The sequence below is a fragment of the Lepidochelys olivacea genome (genome assembly GCF_965140295.1).
Source record: "Lepidochelys olivacea isolate rLepOli2 genome assembly, chromosome: 3".
NCBI classification, from domain to species: Eukaryota; Metazoa; Chordata; order Testudines; family Cheloniidae; genus Lepidochelys; species Lepidochelys olivacea.
In genome coordinates this window covers 120,358,300-120,378,534 of record NC_140413.1, presented here as the reverse complement: position 1 = coordinate 120,378,534, position 20,235 = coordinate 120,358,300, and the positions used below count along the sequence as shown (strand labels likewise).

At 41.7% G+C, this 20,235-nt stretch overlaps 1 protein-coding gene across 3 annotated transcripts in view; it reads right to left on the bottom strand.

Moving 5' to 3' along the window:
* Positions 1-281: 281 nt before the first annotated feature.
* Positions 282-20,235, bottom strand: part of SNX9 (sorting nexin 9) — a 98,862-nt gene continuing 78,908 nt past the window's right edge. For all 3 annotated transcript variants that reach the window (XM_084624694.1, XM_084624693.1, XM_084624695.1), the window contains 5 exons: positions 15,992-16,068; positions 14,018-14,107; positions 12,678-12,792; positions 11,264-11,355; positions 282-2,159 (listed from right to left, as the gene is read on the bottom strand). In XM_084624694.1, the coding sequence (XP_084480820.1) occupies positions 2,112-2,159; positions 11,264-11,355; positions 12,678-12,792; positions 14,018-14,107; positions 15,992-16,068 (422 nt within the window). In that variant the 3' untranslated portion in view covers positions 282-2,111. The remainder of the gene's footprint in view (positions 2,160-11,263; positions 11,356-12,677; positions 12,793-14,017; positions 14,108-15,991; positions 16,069-20,235) is intronic.

Here is a 20,235-nt window from a genome sequence, read left to right as displayed (position 1 = left end):
TTCTAGGACTTAAACAGATTTGCTTGTTTTAAATAGTTTTATATGTCTGACATAGGTGTTACAAACACAGCTTCCCCACACTGGAAATGCACACCTTATGCTTAGATTCCCAAACCATCTCCACTAAAAGATGCACAACCTGCAACTTGTGCATCAGGGTCAGCTCAAAGCTTGGTAAAAGAATTCCCCCCAGCTAAGAACCAGTTACAAAGAACTTTCATCACAGAAAAATGAATATACAAAGGCTGAAAAAATGTTGGTTTGAAGAGGTGCTTTCAGAATTTACTGTACACGTCGTAACAATTTATTTTATAGGTTGCTTCTACATGCAGGAAAGATCTTACATTTGGTGTAAAACATTTATACACATTCTTTACAATTTTTACATATATTTAAATGGCTGTATCAAACACTGCTCTATGGAATTTGGAAGAAAACTAAATTGAGGGAAAACAAAGTATTTATAAAATATGAACAAAACCTGTGCTACTAAAGAGCATCTGGACTCAGGCTTAGTGACTTTTTGTTTTCATGTTATTCAGGCAGATCCAGATTTTTCTTTTATTGTAAAAATATTTCACAAAAATAACAGCAATACACAACATAGTAAGGCAACAATAGAATCAACAAAATGTACCCGTCACTTATCATGGCTTTGTGAGTAAAATAAATTATTCCTTAAGTTGTTTATATTTGAAGGAAGATTCTAGCAAAAGCTGCAGTTTGGCATCCTGGCTTGCTTGTGGCATTAAGTGAAATACTGGACGGTAACTATCAGAAGTTTGCCTAAAGTGTAGTTGTTTAGTGGCACTTCGTTAGTAAAGACAATAATTGTGCCATTCATGTGCGGTGAACACCATACCTCATTTGCACCTACAGTATTATTTTTAATAACTTATTTGCCACACATCCTGGATTTCATTCAACACCTCAGAGGTCATGCTTCAGTTTGTACTAGAATTTCCCCCCCCTCTTCCTTTTAGTGGCTGTAGATTCATTTTTTTTTAAGCTGAATGGGAGCCAGTAGCATGTTGTAGTACTATGTGAAAACCTGAGTTGGGTAGTAATCTGGGGACTCCTGTCACTTGGGGTCAAAAGTGACTGGAAGTGTCATCTCTGCAGATACTCTGACTTCTGTATGGCAAAGGGGAAGATGATGGCCAGGACACAGCACTGAGTACCCTATCAGAGGTAGCCCATGGCTGAATAATATTTAATGGAGTCAGACTGCTGGTGTGAAAGAATATTTTTCCAGTTTCCTGGAATGGCTCTTTCCTTGGTTAATGTCTCTTCTTTGCACAGTGCATGGCCAGGAAGGGAGGGAGAGCCCAACGCACACAAGCTCTAAGGCTTTGTTCCACAAGAACGGAATATTAAGTAATTATGGAAAAAAGTGAACAATTTGCCAGCCATCATGTTATGGAGACTGTGCTGGAAGTACATGTTGGAAAGCATAACCATATAGAGCAAAATGATCAACAAAACAACAATCTTAAGAGATTATCTTGAGTGTGCAACTGAAACATACACAAACTTTACATGACTGCTGAAAGGAATTTCAACAAAAGGCTGAATGGTATATAAGGAAAATAAAAAAATAAAAACCATCTTTTTCTGGCTTAGTCACTTTTTTTAAATGAAAAAAATACCTCATGATCTGACACTAGTTAAGATCTGGAAGAAATGACAAACCATGAATCTGTTTGTAATCCATGGAAATGCAGACTAGTTTGACAATTTCGAGCCCTACAACTGAGAGCACTTTCTAGCAAGAGACAGCTTTTGTTTAAAAGATAGATATGGAGGGAGAGTGTTCAAGATAAATATATATACCTAAATAACTGGTGCATTTAGACTGAAGAAGTAAACATCAAATTAGTTTCACTCTTTCTGCAATTCAGATTTTGTTTTTTTGGCTGGCAAAGACTAATGCGGAGAACAGTAAACATCTTAAATTATTTTAACTGTTTTTTGCAATTCAGATTTTTTTTCCTTTTGGTGTGGTGTTTTTTGGTTTCTTGGATGGCAAACACTAAAACTTTTTAGTCGCATTGCCCTCAAATCAGAAAAGCACTTCGGAGTTGTTCTTCGTTATCCATCCCAGTTTATTTCTACATCACCGGAAAGCGGCCAAGTGCCTGCCTCAGTTTTTGTGCAATCTGGAACAAACAAAAAGAACACATGAATAGCATGACTACTTTACATATTTAAATTACATAGCTTTCATGCTCATCTTAGAGCTCTCTGCCAAGAAAATTTCAGTTGATTCATTCCTCAAATATTAAATGTTCAACTTAGGAAAACAGTATTAGTGGATGCAGTGCTTTCCTACCCCAGTTAACGATTCTGTGTATTTATAGTGTTCATGAAAGATATCGGATTGACAGCTCTGGACTCTCCATACCTCTAGCTAGTGACAGAACACAAGATGGCCAGTGCAAGGTTCCTACACTGTTGTACCAATGTGCCTTAGCCCTGACTTGGAGGGACACTTCAGTGGCAAGAGGTTCGATACTTCTTAAGGCCCATTCGGTGCTTTTCTGCAGAGACCCCATAGTTGCCAATTAGCGCAATTTGATGGGATGCTTTTTGTGATATATCCAGTAGCAACTGCAGTGAGACAAACAATTAGACTGAAGATCCACCTAATAGCAACAACCATTTCTGCTCACCCAGGGGCAAAAGGTTTCATATTCCATTACCAAGCCTTTGAGCTGTTCAGTTCCTCTCTCTTTTGTAACTAAAAATAATTTTTTAGACTCTTAAGTGGCTTTAACCACAAATATTCTGGTATAAATTCAGAGGGGCATCTGAGCATAGGAGTCTCAGTTCAAAACTTACAACTTCAAGACGCTCTCACAACATGTATGTTACGCCAAATAAACCCCATTCAAGGTCTCATCCACCTATACTACTAGTGATACACTGAAGGACTGAAAGAAGTGGGCCAAGAGCAGCAAGAAAAGGGAGTTAAGAGTGTGTAAATTAGAGGTAAGCTTACTTATACTTTAAGCCACATCATCTTCTGGCGCCTCAAAATGTAAATCACATCATTTTGAAACCACTTACAAATATGCAAGTCTGAAGTAGGTCTAGGAGTCTGAGACTAAGGGAAAAAGGCTAGTGGAGACTAAGCATATAAACTCTTTCTTTCAGCTACTTAAAGTTATACAGCTACCGGGAACCAAAGTAAAGAAGTCATATTTCCTTTATTCTACTTTCCCATGTTGCTGGCACGTCATTTTCCTTTCCAGTGTAGAAGGCAACACACACACAGACAACCAGGAAAGAACTTTTCTGGAAATCCCCTAAAATCCAACCCTATACTGTGGTGCTAGTGTTTTCTTCTTAAGTCCTTTGTAGGGACTAAAATCATAAACTTATTCCACACATAATATCCCAACATACTATCAGTCACTGTTGATTTGTGGGGAGATTAGACTCCTACCACTTTCTGTTTACAGATATTTGGATCTGTGATTTGACCTCAGATGTACTTTGAGATACTGTCACTTGCAATGATTTGCACACATTTGTTTTTACATTTAAACTGGAGAGAATTTTCATTTTGATGGGTGTGACGCTGGCAGACCAGGTGCCAGCTCATGCCAATGCCCCTAGGCCTCACTGAAAAATGACAAATGCATAGCCAAAAACCGGTCTCGCTCACCAGTATGTTAGTGTTAAAATATGTATTAGATTTATAAGAATGTGTTTGGTGTTTAGACTTTAATACATGCAGCATCCTACAATCATTTCATCTTATAACATGCAGTACAGATGTTATAAGGTTATATTAAGTATTTACATTGTAATGCTCTGTAATTGTGTAAGTCGTCAAACAGCTATGTAGAAACAGAAGGTGTTGGTCCTGCCCACCAAGAAGGCCCACTGAAACAAAATCAGCCATTGTAAAACCTCAAAGAACAAAGACTTTGTTGATTGCCCCCCACACCACACACACACACACCATGAAAAGATGTAGGTGGACTCATCCCATCAGTTTGAATTCTGAAGGGAGAGAGTAAATTGCTCCTGGCGGAATCCAATGCCACTGCACAATGCAGAATTTTGCAGAAATGAATGTTTTTTGCGCATAATTTTCTTTCTCCCACAGAAATGGGCTGCAGTGCTGCTGGCCACCACTAGGAGCTTCTGGACCCAGCAGAGCCCAGGTCATACATAGAAGACATTGCAGGGTGGGGAGGGGGAGGGGGAGGAGGAGCGGGAGGATTCCTGGCACCTGCAGTTCCCAACATGCCCTGAGGGAAGGAGACAGTGGTGCGCAGGAAACTCCAAACAAGCATAGGACCCAGAAGCATGGGTCCTCTTCTGGATCCCTGGGCAGTAGGGGGAAGGGTGTCTGGGCTGGGGGGACAGGGACAAAGCTGGGTTCTGGGAGGAAGTGTGTGCACTGGGTTGACCCTGCAGCTGGGTTCTGGGAGGGAGGGGGCTGGGCAGAGGTTCAGGTATATTGGCTGGGAGAGGGGCCCCATGGCTGGACTCAGAGGGAGGGGTTGTGGGTGTCTGGTTCCCCAGCTGGGCTTGGAGGGGTGGAAAAGAAACAGGAACTGGGTTGTCCTAGGCGTTTCTTTAACTCACTCTCTTCCCCCCCAAGGAGTACAGAGTGAATGAGTGTCTTTATTGTTACAGGTATTTTGAAATAAATTACCAAATTGAAACTGGCATGATTATGTAGTGTTTGACAAATACAATTTGCAGAATTTTAAAATAGTGTGCAGAATTTTTAATTTTTTGGCGCAGAATTCCCCCAGGAGTAAAATATCCCTGATGGAAGGAACTGTATCTCTATGCTGCTTGAATTCTGAGGGGTGAAGATTTCTAAGCATAAACAAGAGCTCCCCAGGGCTTGGCCTGGGTTAGCCCTGAAGGACATATGAGCTTGCATATTACAGCATCTTCTGTTACCCTTTTGGATCATTAGGCTAACTCTTGTGTATGTATATTTACCTACTTTAATCTTGTAAATAACTAATTTCTTTTCTTTTCTTAGTTGTCTTTTGTGAGAGATGTAGGGTACAACTGACTTGGGGTAAGTGACTTTTTTGGGACTCTGAGCAACCTGAATATTGCTGTGATTTCAGGTGTAAGGCACCATCTATCACAAAGGCAGGCTTAACTAGGTGGCAAGATAGACAGTCCTCTTGGGTACTCCAGTCTAACTCCATGTTACAGCTCTGATAGTGCTTAAGGAGTGGACACTTAATACTCGTGAAATCTAAGTATAGAACATACAACCAGTTTGAGGTTTCATAGAATCATAGAATATCAGGGTTGGAAGGGACCCCTGAAGGTCATCTAGTCCAACCCCCTGCTCGAAGCAGGACCAATTCCCAGTTAAATCATCCCAGCCAGGGCTTTGTCAAGCCTGACCTTAAATACCTCTAAGGAAGGAGATTCTACCACCTCCCTAGGTAACGCATTCCAGTGTTTCACCACCCTCTTAGTGAAAAAGTTTTTCCTAATATCCAATCTAAACCTCCCCCACTGCAACTTGAGACCATTACTCCTCATTCTGTCATCTGCTACCATTGAGAACAGTCTAGAGCCATCCTCTTTGGAACCCCCTTTCAGGTAGTTGAAAGCAGCTATCAAATCCCCCCTCATTCTTCTCTTCTGCAGGCTAAACAATCCCAGCTCCCTCAGCCTCTCCTCATAAGTCATGTGTTCCAGTCCCCTAATCATTTTTGTTGCCCTTCGCTGGACTCTCTCCAATTTATCCACATCCTTCTTGAAGTGTGGGGCCCAAAACTGGACACAGTACTCCAGATGAGGCCTCACCAATGTCGAATAGAGGGGAACGATCACGTCCCTCGATCTGCTCGCTATGCCCCTACTTATACATCCCAAAATGCCATTGGCCTTCTTGGCAACAAGGGCACACTGCTGACTCATATCCAGCTTCTCGTCCACTGTCACCCCTAGGTCCTTTTCCGCAGAACTGCTGCCTAGCCATTTGGTCCCTAGTCTGTAGCGGTGCATTGGGTTCTTCCGTCCTAAGTGCAGGACCCTGCACTTATCCTTATTGAACCTCATCAGATTTCTTTTGGCCCAATCCTCCAATTTGTCTAGGTCCTTCTGTCTCCTATCCCTCCCCTCCAGCGTATCTACCACTCCTCCCAGTTTAGTATCATCCGCAAATTTGCTGAGAGTGCAATCCACACCATCCTCCAGATCATTTATGAAGATATTGAACAAAACCGGCCCCAGGACCGACCCTTGGGGCACTCCACTTGATACCGGCTGCCAACTAGACATGGAGCCATTGATCACTACCCGTTGAGCCCGACAATCTAGCCAGCTTTCTACCCACCTTATAGTGCATTCATCCAGCCCATACTTCCTTAACTTGCTGACAAGAATACTGTGGGAGACCGTGTCAAAAGCTTTGCTAAAGTCAAGAAACAATCCATCCGCTGCTTTCCCTTCATCCACAGAACCAGTAATCATAAAAGGCGATTAGATTAGTCAGGCAAGACCTTCCCTTGGTGAATCCATGCTGGCTGTTCCTGATCACCTTCGTCTCATGCAAGTGCTTCAGAATTGATTCTTTGAGGACCTGCTCCATGATTTTTCTAGGGACTGAGGTGAGGCTGACTGGCCTGTAGTTCCCAGGATCCTCCTTCTTCCCTTTTTTAAAGATTGGCACTACCTTAGCCTTTTTCCAGTCATCCGGGACTTCCCCGGTTCGCCACGAGTTTTCAAAGATAATGGCCAATGGCTCTGCAATCACAGCCGCCAATTCCAGGGTTTGTGCCCTGGTTTGTAACGGTCTGCTCTGAGGCTGGTTGGTACTCACGATCCTGAGCCACTCGAGACAGCTTGACAATGGGAATATCAACGCAAGCTAGATACACACTTAATTCAAGACCATTTGCTTTCCTTTCAGTAATCTATTAAGTTCTGGTTTTAGAATTTCATGTTGATCACCTAAAGGAATTTGAAGGGTAGTTATAGGAACTAACAGCCAATTAATGCCCTGCTGAAATTCAGCAATAAAACGTTTAACTTTAATCCTAATAGATAAAGCTCCAAACCATAACAGTGTATTGTTTCTTCAGTATTTGGACAATTGTCATTTGCTCAGGCAGTGATGCAACTTTGTTTAAATTAAAAAAAAAATCTCACCCGTTAAAGCTTAACTCTTTAGGCTAAGAAGGTCTTGAGTTCCTGCCAGCAAATGTGGATGCAACTTACATTACTACTTGGTGGATGAGAATTCTTGAACTAATATCAAAAAGGGGGCCATACACATAAACCCATTCATGCTTGGATTTAACAGACTGGCTAGGTGTGATCTGTCATGCACACTGGGTGGTTTTTCCAAACACACACACACACACGACCGTAATGTCTGGACAATAATTTCAATCAGTTAGGTGTTTCTGAGGGGGTCACTTAGCTGCCAGTTATTATTTTACTCAAGAACATACCATTATTGCATGTTCTCATGTGTTATTCATAGTATTAATAGTTAGTCTGGCCACTTGCCATTAAACTTGTAGGACCCAATTCTCATTTACGCTAAATCTATTTTACACCAGCCTGGCAGTATGGGGTGGCGCTTAATTTGCAGTTTTGGCCACATTTACTCTGGAGAGAGCAGGGGTAATGCTAACTGCAGCTGCACCAGAGAGTGAAATCACCTTGCTGGCAGATAGGGGATCATTATCACCACCTTTCTCTGTGTGATTCTGTCAGACAGCTGTAAAATCTGGTAGCACTACCTATTGAAGTTGCCCAACACTGTAAGACCCTGTTTTTCAGTTGTATGCCGAACTTTAACCACTTGGGCTGAAATTTCCCAGGCTGGGTTTCTGGCACAGGCTGAATCTTTTTGAAAATTTCAGTGAAAATGGTTTAGCGATTTCTAGGAATGAGCTGACATAAAAATACATTGTTATGCACATGTTAAAAAATTCTAGCAACCTTTTCTTTTAAGAGCTCATGCTTTGGAACGGAGACTTAAAATTAGGCAGTGTTTGGTGTTTTGTATCTTGTATCAGGAATGGGCCTTGTGCTGTCCCCATGAAAATCCAACCAAATTTGGTAAAACTAAGCCTTTGAAGTTGCAGTTCACACATGCCCACTAGAAATGTAAAAGTTTAACAGCTAAACTCTCTAAAGATTCAGTCTTCAATGTGTATGTTCAATCCCTCCTATCTCCTAGTGCTCCCCTGACTGCATCACCATCCTTACAGGGCAACTGAGCTTGCTCCAGCCATCAGGGCAAAATCTGTAATAGCTGCTCCTCCCTGCTGCTCTGGTCCAGACACCAGAACAGAGCAGGGGGCCGGTCTCTTGTGCTCCCAATGATGACCCTACTGGCACCCAGGCAATAGGGAGGAGGAAGTGGTCTGATATGAATACAGGGGGGGGAAAAGCTGGACTGGGAGAGGGAAAGTAGGACAGTAATAGTTTAGGACAAAAAGAGTCTCGGAAAACTGGGCTGGCGGGGAGGAGAGAAACTCTGACTGGGGGATGGGAAGAGGCTGGGAGATGGTGTGGAAATTATGGGGGTCAAAGCCAGGAACCAGTTGGCAGGGGAGTGGTCTCTAAAATCAGATTCGGAGATAGGGGAGACTGAGACTGTAAACCAATAGGCGGAGGAGGGGCAGAGGAAAAGGACGACAGATTTGACAAGCAGATGGGGTGCAGACTCAGATGAGGGAAATGGGCAGTGAGGAGAAGACAGATCTGATGAGGAGCCTGGGCAGGAGGCTGAGTGGGACTGGGAGCTCGGAGGGGGTGGGGGCAGGAGAAAGGAACTGGGACTGTCTGGGCAAGCAGACTGGAACTAGGACAAGCAGACTGGGAAGACAGGGAAAATGGGCCTGGAACAAGAAGCCCGAAGAATGGAGACTGGGACTGGATAGGCAAGAAGAATAGGACTGGGACAAGGAGCCAGGGGTGTGGAACAGGCAGAAGAATGTTCCACTAACACTCCCCCTTCAGAGCCTGAAGAGAAACCCAGGTTTCTTGAGACTAACCATTCTTCTACTGTCAGGAAATATCCATGAAATCCACTGGCAAAGTGCGTTTCTCTTCACCTTTTAGTGCTGGTCCCCACAGAAAATGACAATTTATTATTGCTATTAGTTACTCCATTAGTTCAAGTGGCAATAGTCTATGTGCTGTGAATATAAAAGGCTCCTATTCTACTGATGACTCATGGGGGGGGGGGGGTTTCAATAAGATGCCACATGACGAAATTTCTGTCTTATCAGTTTGCATTTTGAAAAACCCTAATCAATTATGTACAAATACTACATCAGATTTGTTAAGTGAAGCATTCAAAAGTTAGAAAAAGCCAGAATTAAAGTTGCCTGTGCAAACTTAGCAAGACCTTTTGTGCGTATGCACCATTGTACAGTCTTTGATTACATGATCACATACTAGTTTTTCCCACAGGATCCTCCCCCCCATTCAATGCACTGGATGGATGGTACTCACTTAATGAGCAACTATTCAATATTTAGTTTTTCTCCTTGTTGGTCAATGTATGTTTCTAGGACTTATTTACTGTACACTAGTCAAACACTAATTAATCTATTTTCACAATGTCTGTGTGATGAGCGAGGGGTATTATTCCCATTTACAGACAGAAAGATGACACACAGAGAGATGAAGGTCAAAAGTAGCCACAAATTTTAAGTACTTTATTTGAGATGCCTTGGACTTGATTTTTCAGAGTAGTTAGCATAATATAGCACTTTATACGTTCAAAGCATAGCTCCCAATGACTTCAGTTGAGCACCATAGAAAGGTCCATGAGGCAAGTAATAAGTCTGTCTTCAAAACAGGGTTTGAAGAGCGTGCAGTAAATAAGGGGCGTGGCCCCATACTGAATAAAGAGAAAACAAAATTTACTCCTGAGGGAATTCTGCACCAAAAAAATATTCCGCGCACAATATTTTACAATTCTGCAAAATTCTGTATATTTGTCAAAACAACACCATTTTCAAATTATTTGCTGACAAATATTTTGAAATAAATTACCAAAATAATTGAAAATGGTGTGATTATATTGGGTTATTTTGACAAATAAAATATGCAGAATCTTGCAGAAATTTAAATTTTTCAGTGCAGAATTCCCTCAAAAGTACCAGGGTTCTGTGTGGTGCAGTCTGGGTGTGGGCAGCTCAGTGGGCCGTCTGGGTGCAGGGGGGAATCTGGGTGCACAGGGGCTTGGTGTGAAGTTCTGGGTGCAGGGGGAATGAGACTCGGGGGGGGGGGCACGAGGTGAAGGTGGTTAGGGCTCAGTAGGGGTGGGGACTGGAACTTGGTGGGGTTGGGGTTCAGGGTGCAGCTAATTGGGGCTCAGTGGGGTGGGGGTCTGGGGTCTCCTGATGCAGCGGATGAGGCTCAGTGGGGTTGGGGAAGGAGTTCTGGGTGCAGGGAACTCCTGAAATGGAGGAAGCTTGGTGTGGGGGTTCCAGGTGCATGGGTGGGGGGAGGGGTCACTGTACAGGGAGCTTCCCCACCACCCCCACTCTGCACCTGGAACTCTCCCCCCAAGCCTCACCCCCACACAGGCACATCCTCCCCCCAAGATGCAGAGCTTCCATCAGCCAGGGGAAGTTTCTGGGGCTTGATCTGACCCAGCTCTGGCTGCTCCATGCAGGGAAGGAGGAGGTGCAACTCCATCCCCCCCCCCCCCTCCCTAAACTGGGATTAAGATCCCTGGGTGGCCAGGACATCACCAGACCCCTCTTCCCCGAGCTGCTTGAACAGACGTGTCTGAGCTGCCATGAGGGGTGAGTGAGCACTGGTGCAGTTTCTCTTTGCTTCCCCACAGAAACCATTTCCTGCAAGGAAGCAAAGGGATTCTGCAGGGGGCAATTTTCTGCTGCATTGCAGTTGCGCAGAATTTCCCCAGGAGTAAAAATATCAAAGAGCTGCTCATTAGGTGAGCATAAGCATTTCCTAACTTCCAGTGCTTGACTTAGCAGCTTTAATAATGTTATTTTAAAGAAGTCAATCTGAGTGTAATATATTATATGTTAAGTTCCATGTGCTGCAAAGTTTTGGTTTTGGAAGTCTCTACAGAAAATGTTCTTTCAGTTCATCCTTTGTTCCTGTACTTTTTTGTTAAATTAAATGTAAAATTGCCTTTCAAGCAACTGCTTTCAAAGAGATGTGCACATGCAGAATGATTAATACACAGCTAGCGTTTCTGACAGATAAAATAAGTGGCCTCACAGCATGCACGAGAAACCAGCATTGATATGCTGCAACTTACCGTTTCATAAAACTGTGCCTGCTGTTCCAGGTAGAGGCGGATCACGTTATTGTAGTCATAAATCCGGTTACTGTGGAAATGATTCATCTCCGCTGTAGTCAAAACACAGGATACAAATTAATTTAGAAAAATGCTCATCAACAAGAGCAGTTTCATTAGTTCGGATTAGTTACTGTGTTAACTAGGAGTGCAGTCTTTTTTTTTTAACCCAATTCAGCACCAAATGCAGTCAGTGCAATTACTTTGGGAATACTATTACTTTGCACTTTTATAGTATCTTTTCTCCATGGAGCTTACATTACTTTACAAACAAATTAAGTCACACAATAGGGATTCATCAGTCACTGAAATGCAGCCACGTTTGGTGTCGATCAACAGTTATATAATAATACACAGCAACAGAGTTTACTAAATGAAATAAAAAGGATATTGTATCCAATCTAAAAACTGTAGGCAAAAATGGAATTACTTAAACTGGAATTTGGCAAGGATGTTGGGGTTAACATCCACATTCTTATGAAAAGTGAAAAGCGGTAATTTTTATTAATTAGTGCAAAGATTGCTGCTGTCAAGCACGGTCACCCAATACTGTATGGAAACATTGGTTCAGTGTTGACTCTGAGGAAAGAGCATCACTTATCGAATCCTCAACATCTTGAATTGCAGCATCTTGGTCTCTCATTCAAATACTGACCCAGCCTGCCTATTTAACTTGCAAGATCTGATAGAATCACAGAATTTAGCAGTTTGGCTTGTGGCTAGGTATGGAAGTAATTCTACAGAACACAATCAATACCCAGCAGATAAGATCTACCATCAAGAAACAATCAATGGCCTTCATTAGTTTTATATCCTGATGCAGGCAAGCACTTAAAAGATTTTGTTTGGGCTGGAAAGTTTTCCGAGTACAGCTCTCTCCCATAAAGGACTCCAGCTACTCCTGTTCTTTGAAACTAAAATGTACTTGCACCAACTCTAAAACTTTGGCTGTAAAAAACAAGCACTTTGGTACGAAGTAAAATACCATTTGCTGTTTTTCAGACTCGAATTCTCAATAGCAAATGCAGTTGGGGACATTACGTAGAAGTAAATTCTACTAGCAAACCTCCTAGGGAGGCAGCATTGCCTAGTGGCTAGAGTCCTGGACTGAGACTCAGGAGGCCTGGATCCTACTCCTGACTCTGCCACTACCTGCTGATGACCTTGGGCAAGTCACTGTCCCATTCTACCTCAGTTTACCCATCTGTAAAAGGTGAGGGTGCTGACCTAATTTGTAAAGCTCTTTGAGATCTATGGATGAAAAGTGCTACATATTCTTATTCCTAGTGCAGCACAGGATTTCCCTTTAAAATTTTCCTCTTAACTAGTGTTTCAGAGTCTGTAACATTGTCACTGAACTTCAAGTTTGTTTTACCTTGTAATGCATAAGCCATGGTGCTTACACGCTTCACCATGTTCTGCTTATCCTGTGGTGTTATTTTACTGGTTGCGACTAATTTATCGCTTTCCTTCACTTTTTCTATTGCTCCCTGTTAAGACCAAAATGCAGGATGATTAAAACAACAACCAATTAAAGGTTATCATATTAGCTTAAAACAGGGGTTCTCAAACTGGGGGTCAGGACTCCTCGGGGGTTGCAAGATTATTACACGTTAGCCCCCACCCCAAACCTTGCTTTGCCGCAAGCATTTAGAATTGTGTTAAATGTATTAAGAAGTGTTTTTAATTTATAAGGGGGGGGGGTCGCACTCAGAGGCTTGCTATGTGAAAGGGGTCACCAGTATAAAAGTTTGAGAACCATCGGCTTAAAACAACAACTTGACAGACCCATAGCATGTGTACAAATCTGATTTTGCCTTTCAGTACTTTCCCCCAAAATGTGTTGTTTAATTTTAGATATCTTCTGATTATGCCAGTGGGGGGAAACGGCAGAAGACATGAGCACTGATTACAAGCACACTGAAACAGGGTTTGATACACAAAAGTTAACATACATATTTATAGGAGGTGATAATAGGCCAAGCTTCCAAAATATAATGGAGTTCTAGATGGACCATATCTAAACACTTCCAGCTTCCAAATGCTTCTAGGACCTATTATCTAATCATCCAAGATTTGTGCAATGTAAACTGCTTCAAGAGAACTTATTTCCCAAAAGGACCCATTTACTATCAGTGACTTAATGACGTTTATGTAGCCTTTGACTAGTAGGAATATTTAGTCATTTGTACTTTATTTGTGGGAGAATTAAGGTGTGCCTGGCAAATCAGCTACTTAGAATGAGCCCCTTTTTTGTGCTCATACAATTCTTTATACTATAATTTTTTTTGTATTAATATTGGTCTATTCTTATATCAGATGGTCACATTAGCTTCATTAGTTGTATAAAGGTAAAGGACATTACGAGCCTCCACCACTATAAACTACTTTTAAGGTTGAATAAATGCTGATGAAAAGCTAGAAATTTCATGATTATTGCTAAAAGAACAATAGTTTTGAAAAAGGCCTTCAAAAAAAAAAATCCCCTCCTCCCCTGAGAATTTCTCATTTGCAAAGATTCCATTGCTATCTTCCTACAGGTTTCCAGCAATATGGACATTAGGGGTATGGGCAAATTAAATATCTGAGTGCAGGACAGGCAAAGTATTGATTTTATACATGCACATCCCTCCCTTTTACTCCCCACTATGCCCCCAACTTCATCTGTCCTGTGAACTCCTCTCCCATCCATACTCCACCCCCAAAAACAGTTACCTTGTGAGCTCCTATAATGTCAGGGAAGCAACCAAGAAATCCCTTGTATTCATGATTAGTTTCCATCAGAAAATGGAGATCTTTCCTTGGCTAATAAAGAGAATTCAGCAATTATTAAGAAAGAAATATTTATGTCATATTAATGTCAGAATTGAATAGAAAGTTACACATATTGAACAAGAGCTGTAAGGCCAAAAAAATATCCAGAGGCAGAAGAAAAAAAATTATAACATGAGAAAAAGATTATTGTATTTAAAATTCGCTGCCACCCAATGTAAAGAACACTAGGTCTAGATAAAGACAAGAATTTATGGATTTTGAAAACACTTTAATGTCCAGTCTTTAGCTGGAATACATGTAAAGGCAGTGAAGATTGTCCCATTATTTTTAATATATAAGGCTATATCAGGGAACAGAAGTTCGGGGGCCTCAGTGAACATAAAATCAATAGGGTAAACACTCAATGCCACTTTTAAAAAGCTTGTGTTCCATATTTTACTTAAATTATTGTAGCTAGTAATCTCAAGGTTCCACTGAAGAGTTTTTCCAACCTCAGCAGTGACAAAACAAATCATTATCCACAAATACAGTGCAGATAAATGTACCCAACCAGCTGTTACTTTCAAAAAGTTAAGGTGTTTTAAAAAAAACCACATCACTTCCTAATGTAACGATGGATTTGAAAATAACTTTGGACTCTGGAGATTAAGCATTACATGAACAGTCAGCAGGTCCTAAACAAAGCCAAATTTAAGGCCTGAACACTGAGGCAGGTACAGGATCCATTTTTTAAAATTAGGGACTTAAAAGTTAAACCCAATGAAGTAATGAGACAAAACAATACATATGAGGGGCAGCATGATCTAGACCCAAGCCACTGTCCATACTAAAAGTTTTTGAAAAATTTCCCATCATTGCTTTAATGGCATTAGTAACAGTGTGAGACCTAGTAGACAGCCTGTGCTGACACCACAAAGTCGCATTTAATCAGTTGTGGAGATAATCAATTTGATCTATTGAAGGCCAAGATGTCTGATACAAAGGAGATCCTTTTCTAGCATCATTCTTTCAGCTGACATAGAGAAGAGAAATAATTTATAATGCAAGTTATTTCTCCTGGGGGAATTCTGTGCCAATGCACAATGCAGAATTTAACATTGAGTGTGGAGAATTTGGTTTCCCCCGCAGAAATGGGCTGTGCTGCTAGCTGCCACTAGGGGATGGTGGACCTGACAGAGCCCAGCTTATACATCGAAGATGCTGTGTGTGTGTTTGGGGGGGGAGGGGGGAAGGGAAGGGAAGGGAAGAGAAAGGGAGGGAGGGAGCTAGAGGGTTCCTAGCAGCTGCAGTTCCCAGCATGCCCTGAGGGACAGAGATGGCAGTGTGCAGGGAAATTCCATGCAAGCCTGGGACCAAGCATCAGACTGTTTCTCCCTCTGGATCCCTGGGCTCTGGGGGGGGGGGAGGGGTTTTGGGTATCTGGGCAGGGAGGGGCCCTGTAGCTGGGCTCGGCTGGGGGGGAGAAGGGACAGAGAAACAAAACTGGGTTATCATAGGAGTTTCTTTAACTCTCTACTCCTGGGGTGGGGGGGGGGGGGGAAGAGAGAGAGAGTGAGTGTGTGTGTGTGTGTGTTTTGTTTCAGACATACTTGCTGACAGGTATTTTGAAATAATTACCAAAATAATTGAAACCAGTGTGATTATGTGGTGTTATTATTTTGATAAATAAAGTTTGCAGAATTTTAAAATATTATCCACAGAAATTTTTCAATTTTTTGCACAGAATGTCCCCAGGAGTAAAGTTAAAGTTAAATTATAAGGCAATTTTGAAATATTGATTTTCTTATGGATGTAAAAATGTATTAAGTAACTCTGCAAGAAAGTCAGAGCAGAAGGAAAACGTGATCAAATCCCATTGTATGTTGTCATGTAATGTATACTGGATTGACTTGCATTCTATTAGAGTTTTCATACCTGTTCTGCCACGAGACTGGCAATTTCTTCATATGTTTTTCCTGCTTCTGTTATTGCTTCATTGAGATCAGATTCTCCTAAAAATATATTTCAAATTAAGGTGGAATAACAAATTCACAAATACAGTTGCTGAATAAACAAATGGATTTCAAAATCAGGCTAGTCTCGAGTAATGAAAGCCTGTGTGCTGCTGTAGTTATTATATATTTACAAAAAATATACAAAAGAGAAAGGGAGCAAACATTGTTCAATTCTGGTATACTGGTATCATTAGCGAGGGGATGGCTTTTAAATTACTAACGTGATAAAAAGGCATATTTACAAATTCGGCATTCAACTTGCATAAGTTAACTACAGTGACCGGCGCTTTGTGTTTAACATTTTTATTAATATTTAATATTTTTAATATTTAATATAACACCTATTTTTAAAATATTTAATTACTGCATTTACAAGGAAGGATAGGGATTGTCAGAGGGTAAGATAAGCCGACTAAAGCAGGGGAAGAACCTGTGTAGATGCATTTTATTAAAATTAGGAGAACAAAAAAACCCAAAACCCTATAGTTAAAAAGATGTGTGTCTCGCAGTTAATAAATAATGACTTTTCTTTGATGGTCTAACTAGCAGTATTGCTAATCCCAAGCATTCAAAAGTAATGAATCAGGCACCAGAAAATCATGAGATTTCCAAAAAAAACACAAAACAAAAAAACCCACCCCACACATTTTGGGTTATTTCTTCTTTGCCATCTGGTTTCTAAGCCTTTAGGATACACTTCAGTCACATTTTCAAACTTTGCTCTTCAACCATGAGGACGAGAGACTTGTTTTTAAAATAAAGGTGGAGATTCTCACGATTGCATGCCTCCCGGAACTGGGGCTTTAAGAAAAATACCAAAATACTGTATGAGCTGGTAACACTCAGAGCACTACGCAGAACAAAGCGTAATAACCATGAAATTCTTCTTAAGGCATTTTTGAGTCTTCCCAAAGAACGATTGTAATGATTTTCCATCCTGGCCTGAGCTTGTTCAAGTCTTCTTGGCCAACAGAGAGTTATGAAAATGAGCTGGTGGAGCATATCTGACAGGCTACCAGTAAGCATTATATAAGAGCAACTGCACACTATCCCCTTCTCATGAAAAGGGATCCTAACTATCTCCTTTTTTTTGGCCTGACAAATGGTTTGACAGTATTATTATGGATACAAATACATTGAATATAGGGGTATTTCTCCATTTGCTGAAGATCTTATTTACTAAAGACAGAACCTATTATTAATAGCAAGGGCTTAATGTTTGGCAACTGAAGAGATGCACCAGAATAAAACTGATTTAGGAGTCATATTTTTACTAAAAGAACCAATTTGAAATTTAGCAGGTGCTTTTTCTCACCTGTGTGAACTGATCAGTGTTAAGAAGAGGGAGAGATATTAAAGTCAGGGTATGTCCTAAAGGAGGAGAGGAAATAAAGGAAGACAGAGTAGCAATCAGATCCAATGTTCAGACTGTTTCATTAGCGTGATTTCAGAAACTGGAGAGCTCCCAGATGTGCACTGCTATAAGCTGCAGAACTTGAGTAATATCTGAATTTCTGACTTTGATAAGAATGGTGTCTGAAAAATGTTTCTCTTTCTCCAATGTTTTAAAAATGTTTAGTCATGCCATTTTCTGCCTGCCTGGAGTTTTGAAATAATAATTTTGAAGGTAGATATCTTCACAATAAAAGACTTCAAGATATGTAATTCAGAGGCGATCCCTTCAGAGGCTTGAACTACAGGGAAAATTTTCAAGGACTGCAATTTCCTAGTTTCGCAATTTCACAACTGCACGAGGGAATCTTTCTGAACATAAAGACAAGCTGCTGTTTAGCCCAGGAGAAAGGTGCCTATATTTGAGACAGAATGGAGCACTGGTTGAATTAGAAAAGGAAGTTCTGGGTGTTGCTTCTAATGAGGGCGGGGGGGGAGGGAGAGAGAGAAGAGTATCACAAGTTGATTGGCTTTTCAGAACGCTAACATTTGCCCCTTCCCATCTTAGCAAGGGAGGGTATATGCATGTGTGTTTCTGATTGGGTGGGCAAGGTTATCAGGGACTGCCCCTCACTTTCCTCTTCCTTGTCCATAATGCATCCAAGAAACCTTCATGGACTGGAGCTGGGGAGAGTGGAGCAGAGCAGAGCATAGCTATAGTGTGGTGATAGGGCATCCCAACCCACCTCTTTAGAGAGGAATCAGGGGGTGGAAGATGGCAAGGTACAGGTGGTGTCAGAAGGGGTTCCACAGGCTACCATCAGCAGAGGGCATGAGGTCTTGCCTCTATCGCAACCAAGCTGGTTCACATGATCCTTTCAGTGATAGGAAAGCACAAATACAAGGGAGAAGGAAATGTTTTTATTCATTGTGCAAAATTAAGCAAATGTGTGGAGGCCCCCATAGCACTCAGTGATAGAGGAAAAGCTCAGTTCAGGGGAAAGGAGGAGGATCCTCAAGTCCAAGGCAGGACCAGGAGATAGATATGGCAATGTTACAAAAATCCCCATCTCCATTAAATTAGATACACTGGTTTATTCCAATAGGGCAGACAGGTCAGATGTTAATGGGCAAGTTTTTAATCCCTCATTCTGGGCGAGAGTTCACATTTGGGCCAAGAAATTGAAGCCAAATTGGGGGCTGGACCATGTGGTTAGGGCCAAACACGAACAAGAATTTGTAGCTGAAGTTGGTGGGAAAGTAGGAGGAGTTCCAATGCCAAATCTTTGGTTATTCCCTTTACAGGTGGGGCCTCACAGGAATACTGTTTTATTCACTCAAGGCTCCTTAGTGAATCTTCTATTATGCTTGGTCTGCTACTCCTCATTAAATGCTTTTATGTGCAAGGTTAAAATAAATGTGGCCGGGGTGCTCAACTGACAAAGGGTGAATTAGGGGTGAATCTGCCTGAGGGTAGAACTAAGACTTTAGTCTGTGTGATTTTCAGAGTAAGGGTTGTTATTACTCAGATATGGCCCTGCCCCGGAGCTGTCCATATCACACCCAGCTTTTGAACGGTTTTGTATAATGCGGGAATGGGCTGTTATTTGTGCAGTGTGTTTACCCCAACTGATTACTATTTGAAGCTTCCTGTTCACTAGAGGAGATATGGGCCAGGTGAGTCTGTCCAGCGGCAGGGAATCTTTCAGCAGATGGCAGGATGTTTGGGGTTCCCTTTAACCATAAAGGAAAGAGAAAAGGATTCACATGCAACAACTGACATATTTAGCATAGAATTAGACATAGCAGAAGGGATCCCTCCTCCCTGGGGATAATTAGAGGGCTTATGGGTATTGATTCAGGGAACTAAAAGCTCTTAAAAGCAGCAAACCCACTAAAGAACAGTTACAGATGATCCTAAGGGATCCAAATTTGACTGTAAGGTGGAAATGCCCAACAGGGCATCCTGTGAAAACCTAGTAGCTGCCCCCACAGGTGTTAAACAGCCCTTGTTTGTCACTGTAACAAACAAGATATGAGAGGAGGGTGGGGCAGGAGAAATGGGGGGAATTCCTGAAGGAGTTCAATATAGTGTCATATTAGCAAGCCAACTGGAGATACATAGATACATTTGGTGTTAACTCAAGTTTTACATTATCAAGAGGATTGATGTATTCAAAAGTGGCCTAAGGGGTGACTTGAAATGGGTGTACACATTAGCTGCCAGTTAGTAAAGTCTGTGCAGCTAATGCAGAGGTTATGCGCCTGTGTGTTGCACTGTTATTAAATATCTTTTCACCACAAGACAAATTCTTTGTATTGATACTGGTTTTGCCAATGCTCTCAATTTCAGAAGGGCAGATTTTGGTAACTAATGCTGTTTGCCAGTCAAAACTGGTTACCAACACCCTGTTCTCTGTGGAACCATAGCTACTGACAGCCTTAAACACTGGCGGAGAACTCCATTGACTCAAAGACATTCTAGGTTTTCACGGCAGGTTTCTTTGAGTTCAGAGTTAGGAAAGGCATCCGCTCAGGATTGGCCCATTGCCAAAAGCTCCTGGTGGTGAGATATGTGGTATGACTAGTGCACCACAGGTTGGCAGCATCCACCATGGGGCCAGTCCGTCTGTTGCTAGCTGACAGGATTTGCAGAATAATGTGGGGAGTTTTATTAGGGAAACTTGCCCAGGGTGAGAGGACCCAGCATGTAGGTTTGGCACCCCCATAGCCACTCAGATTTGGTTTAGTTAGGGCCTTGCCTATACTTTG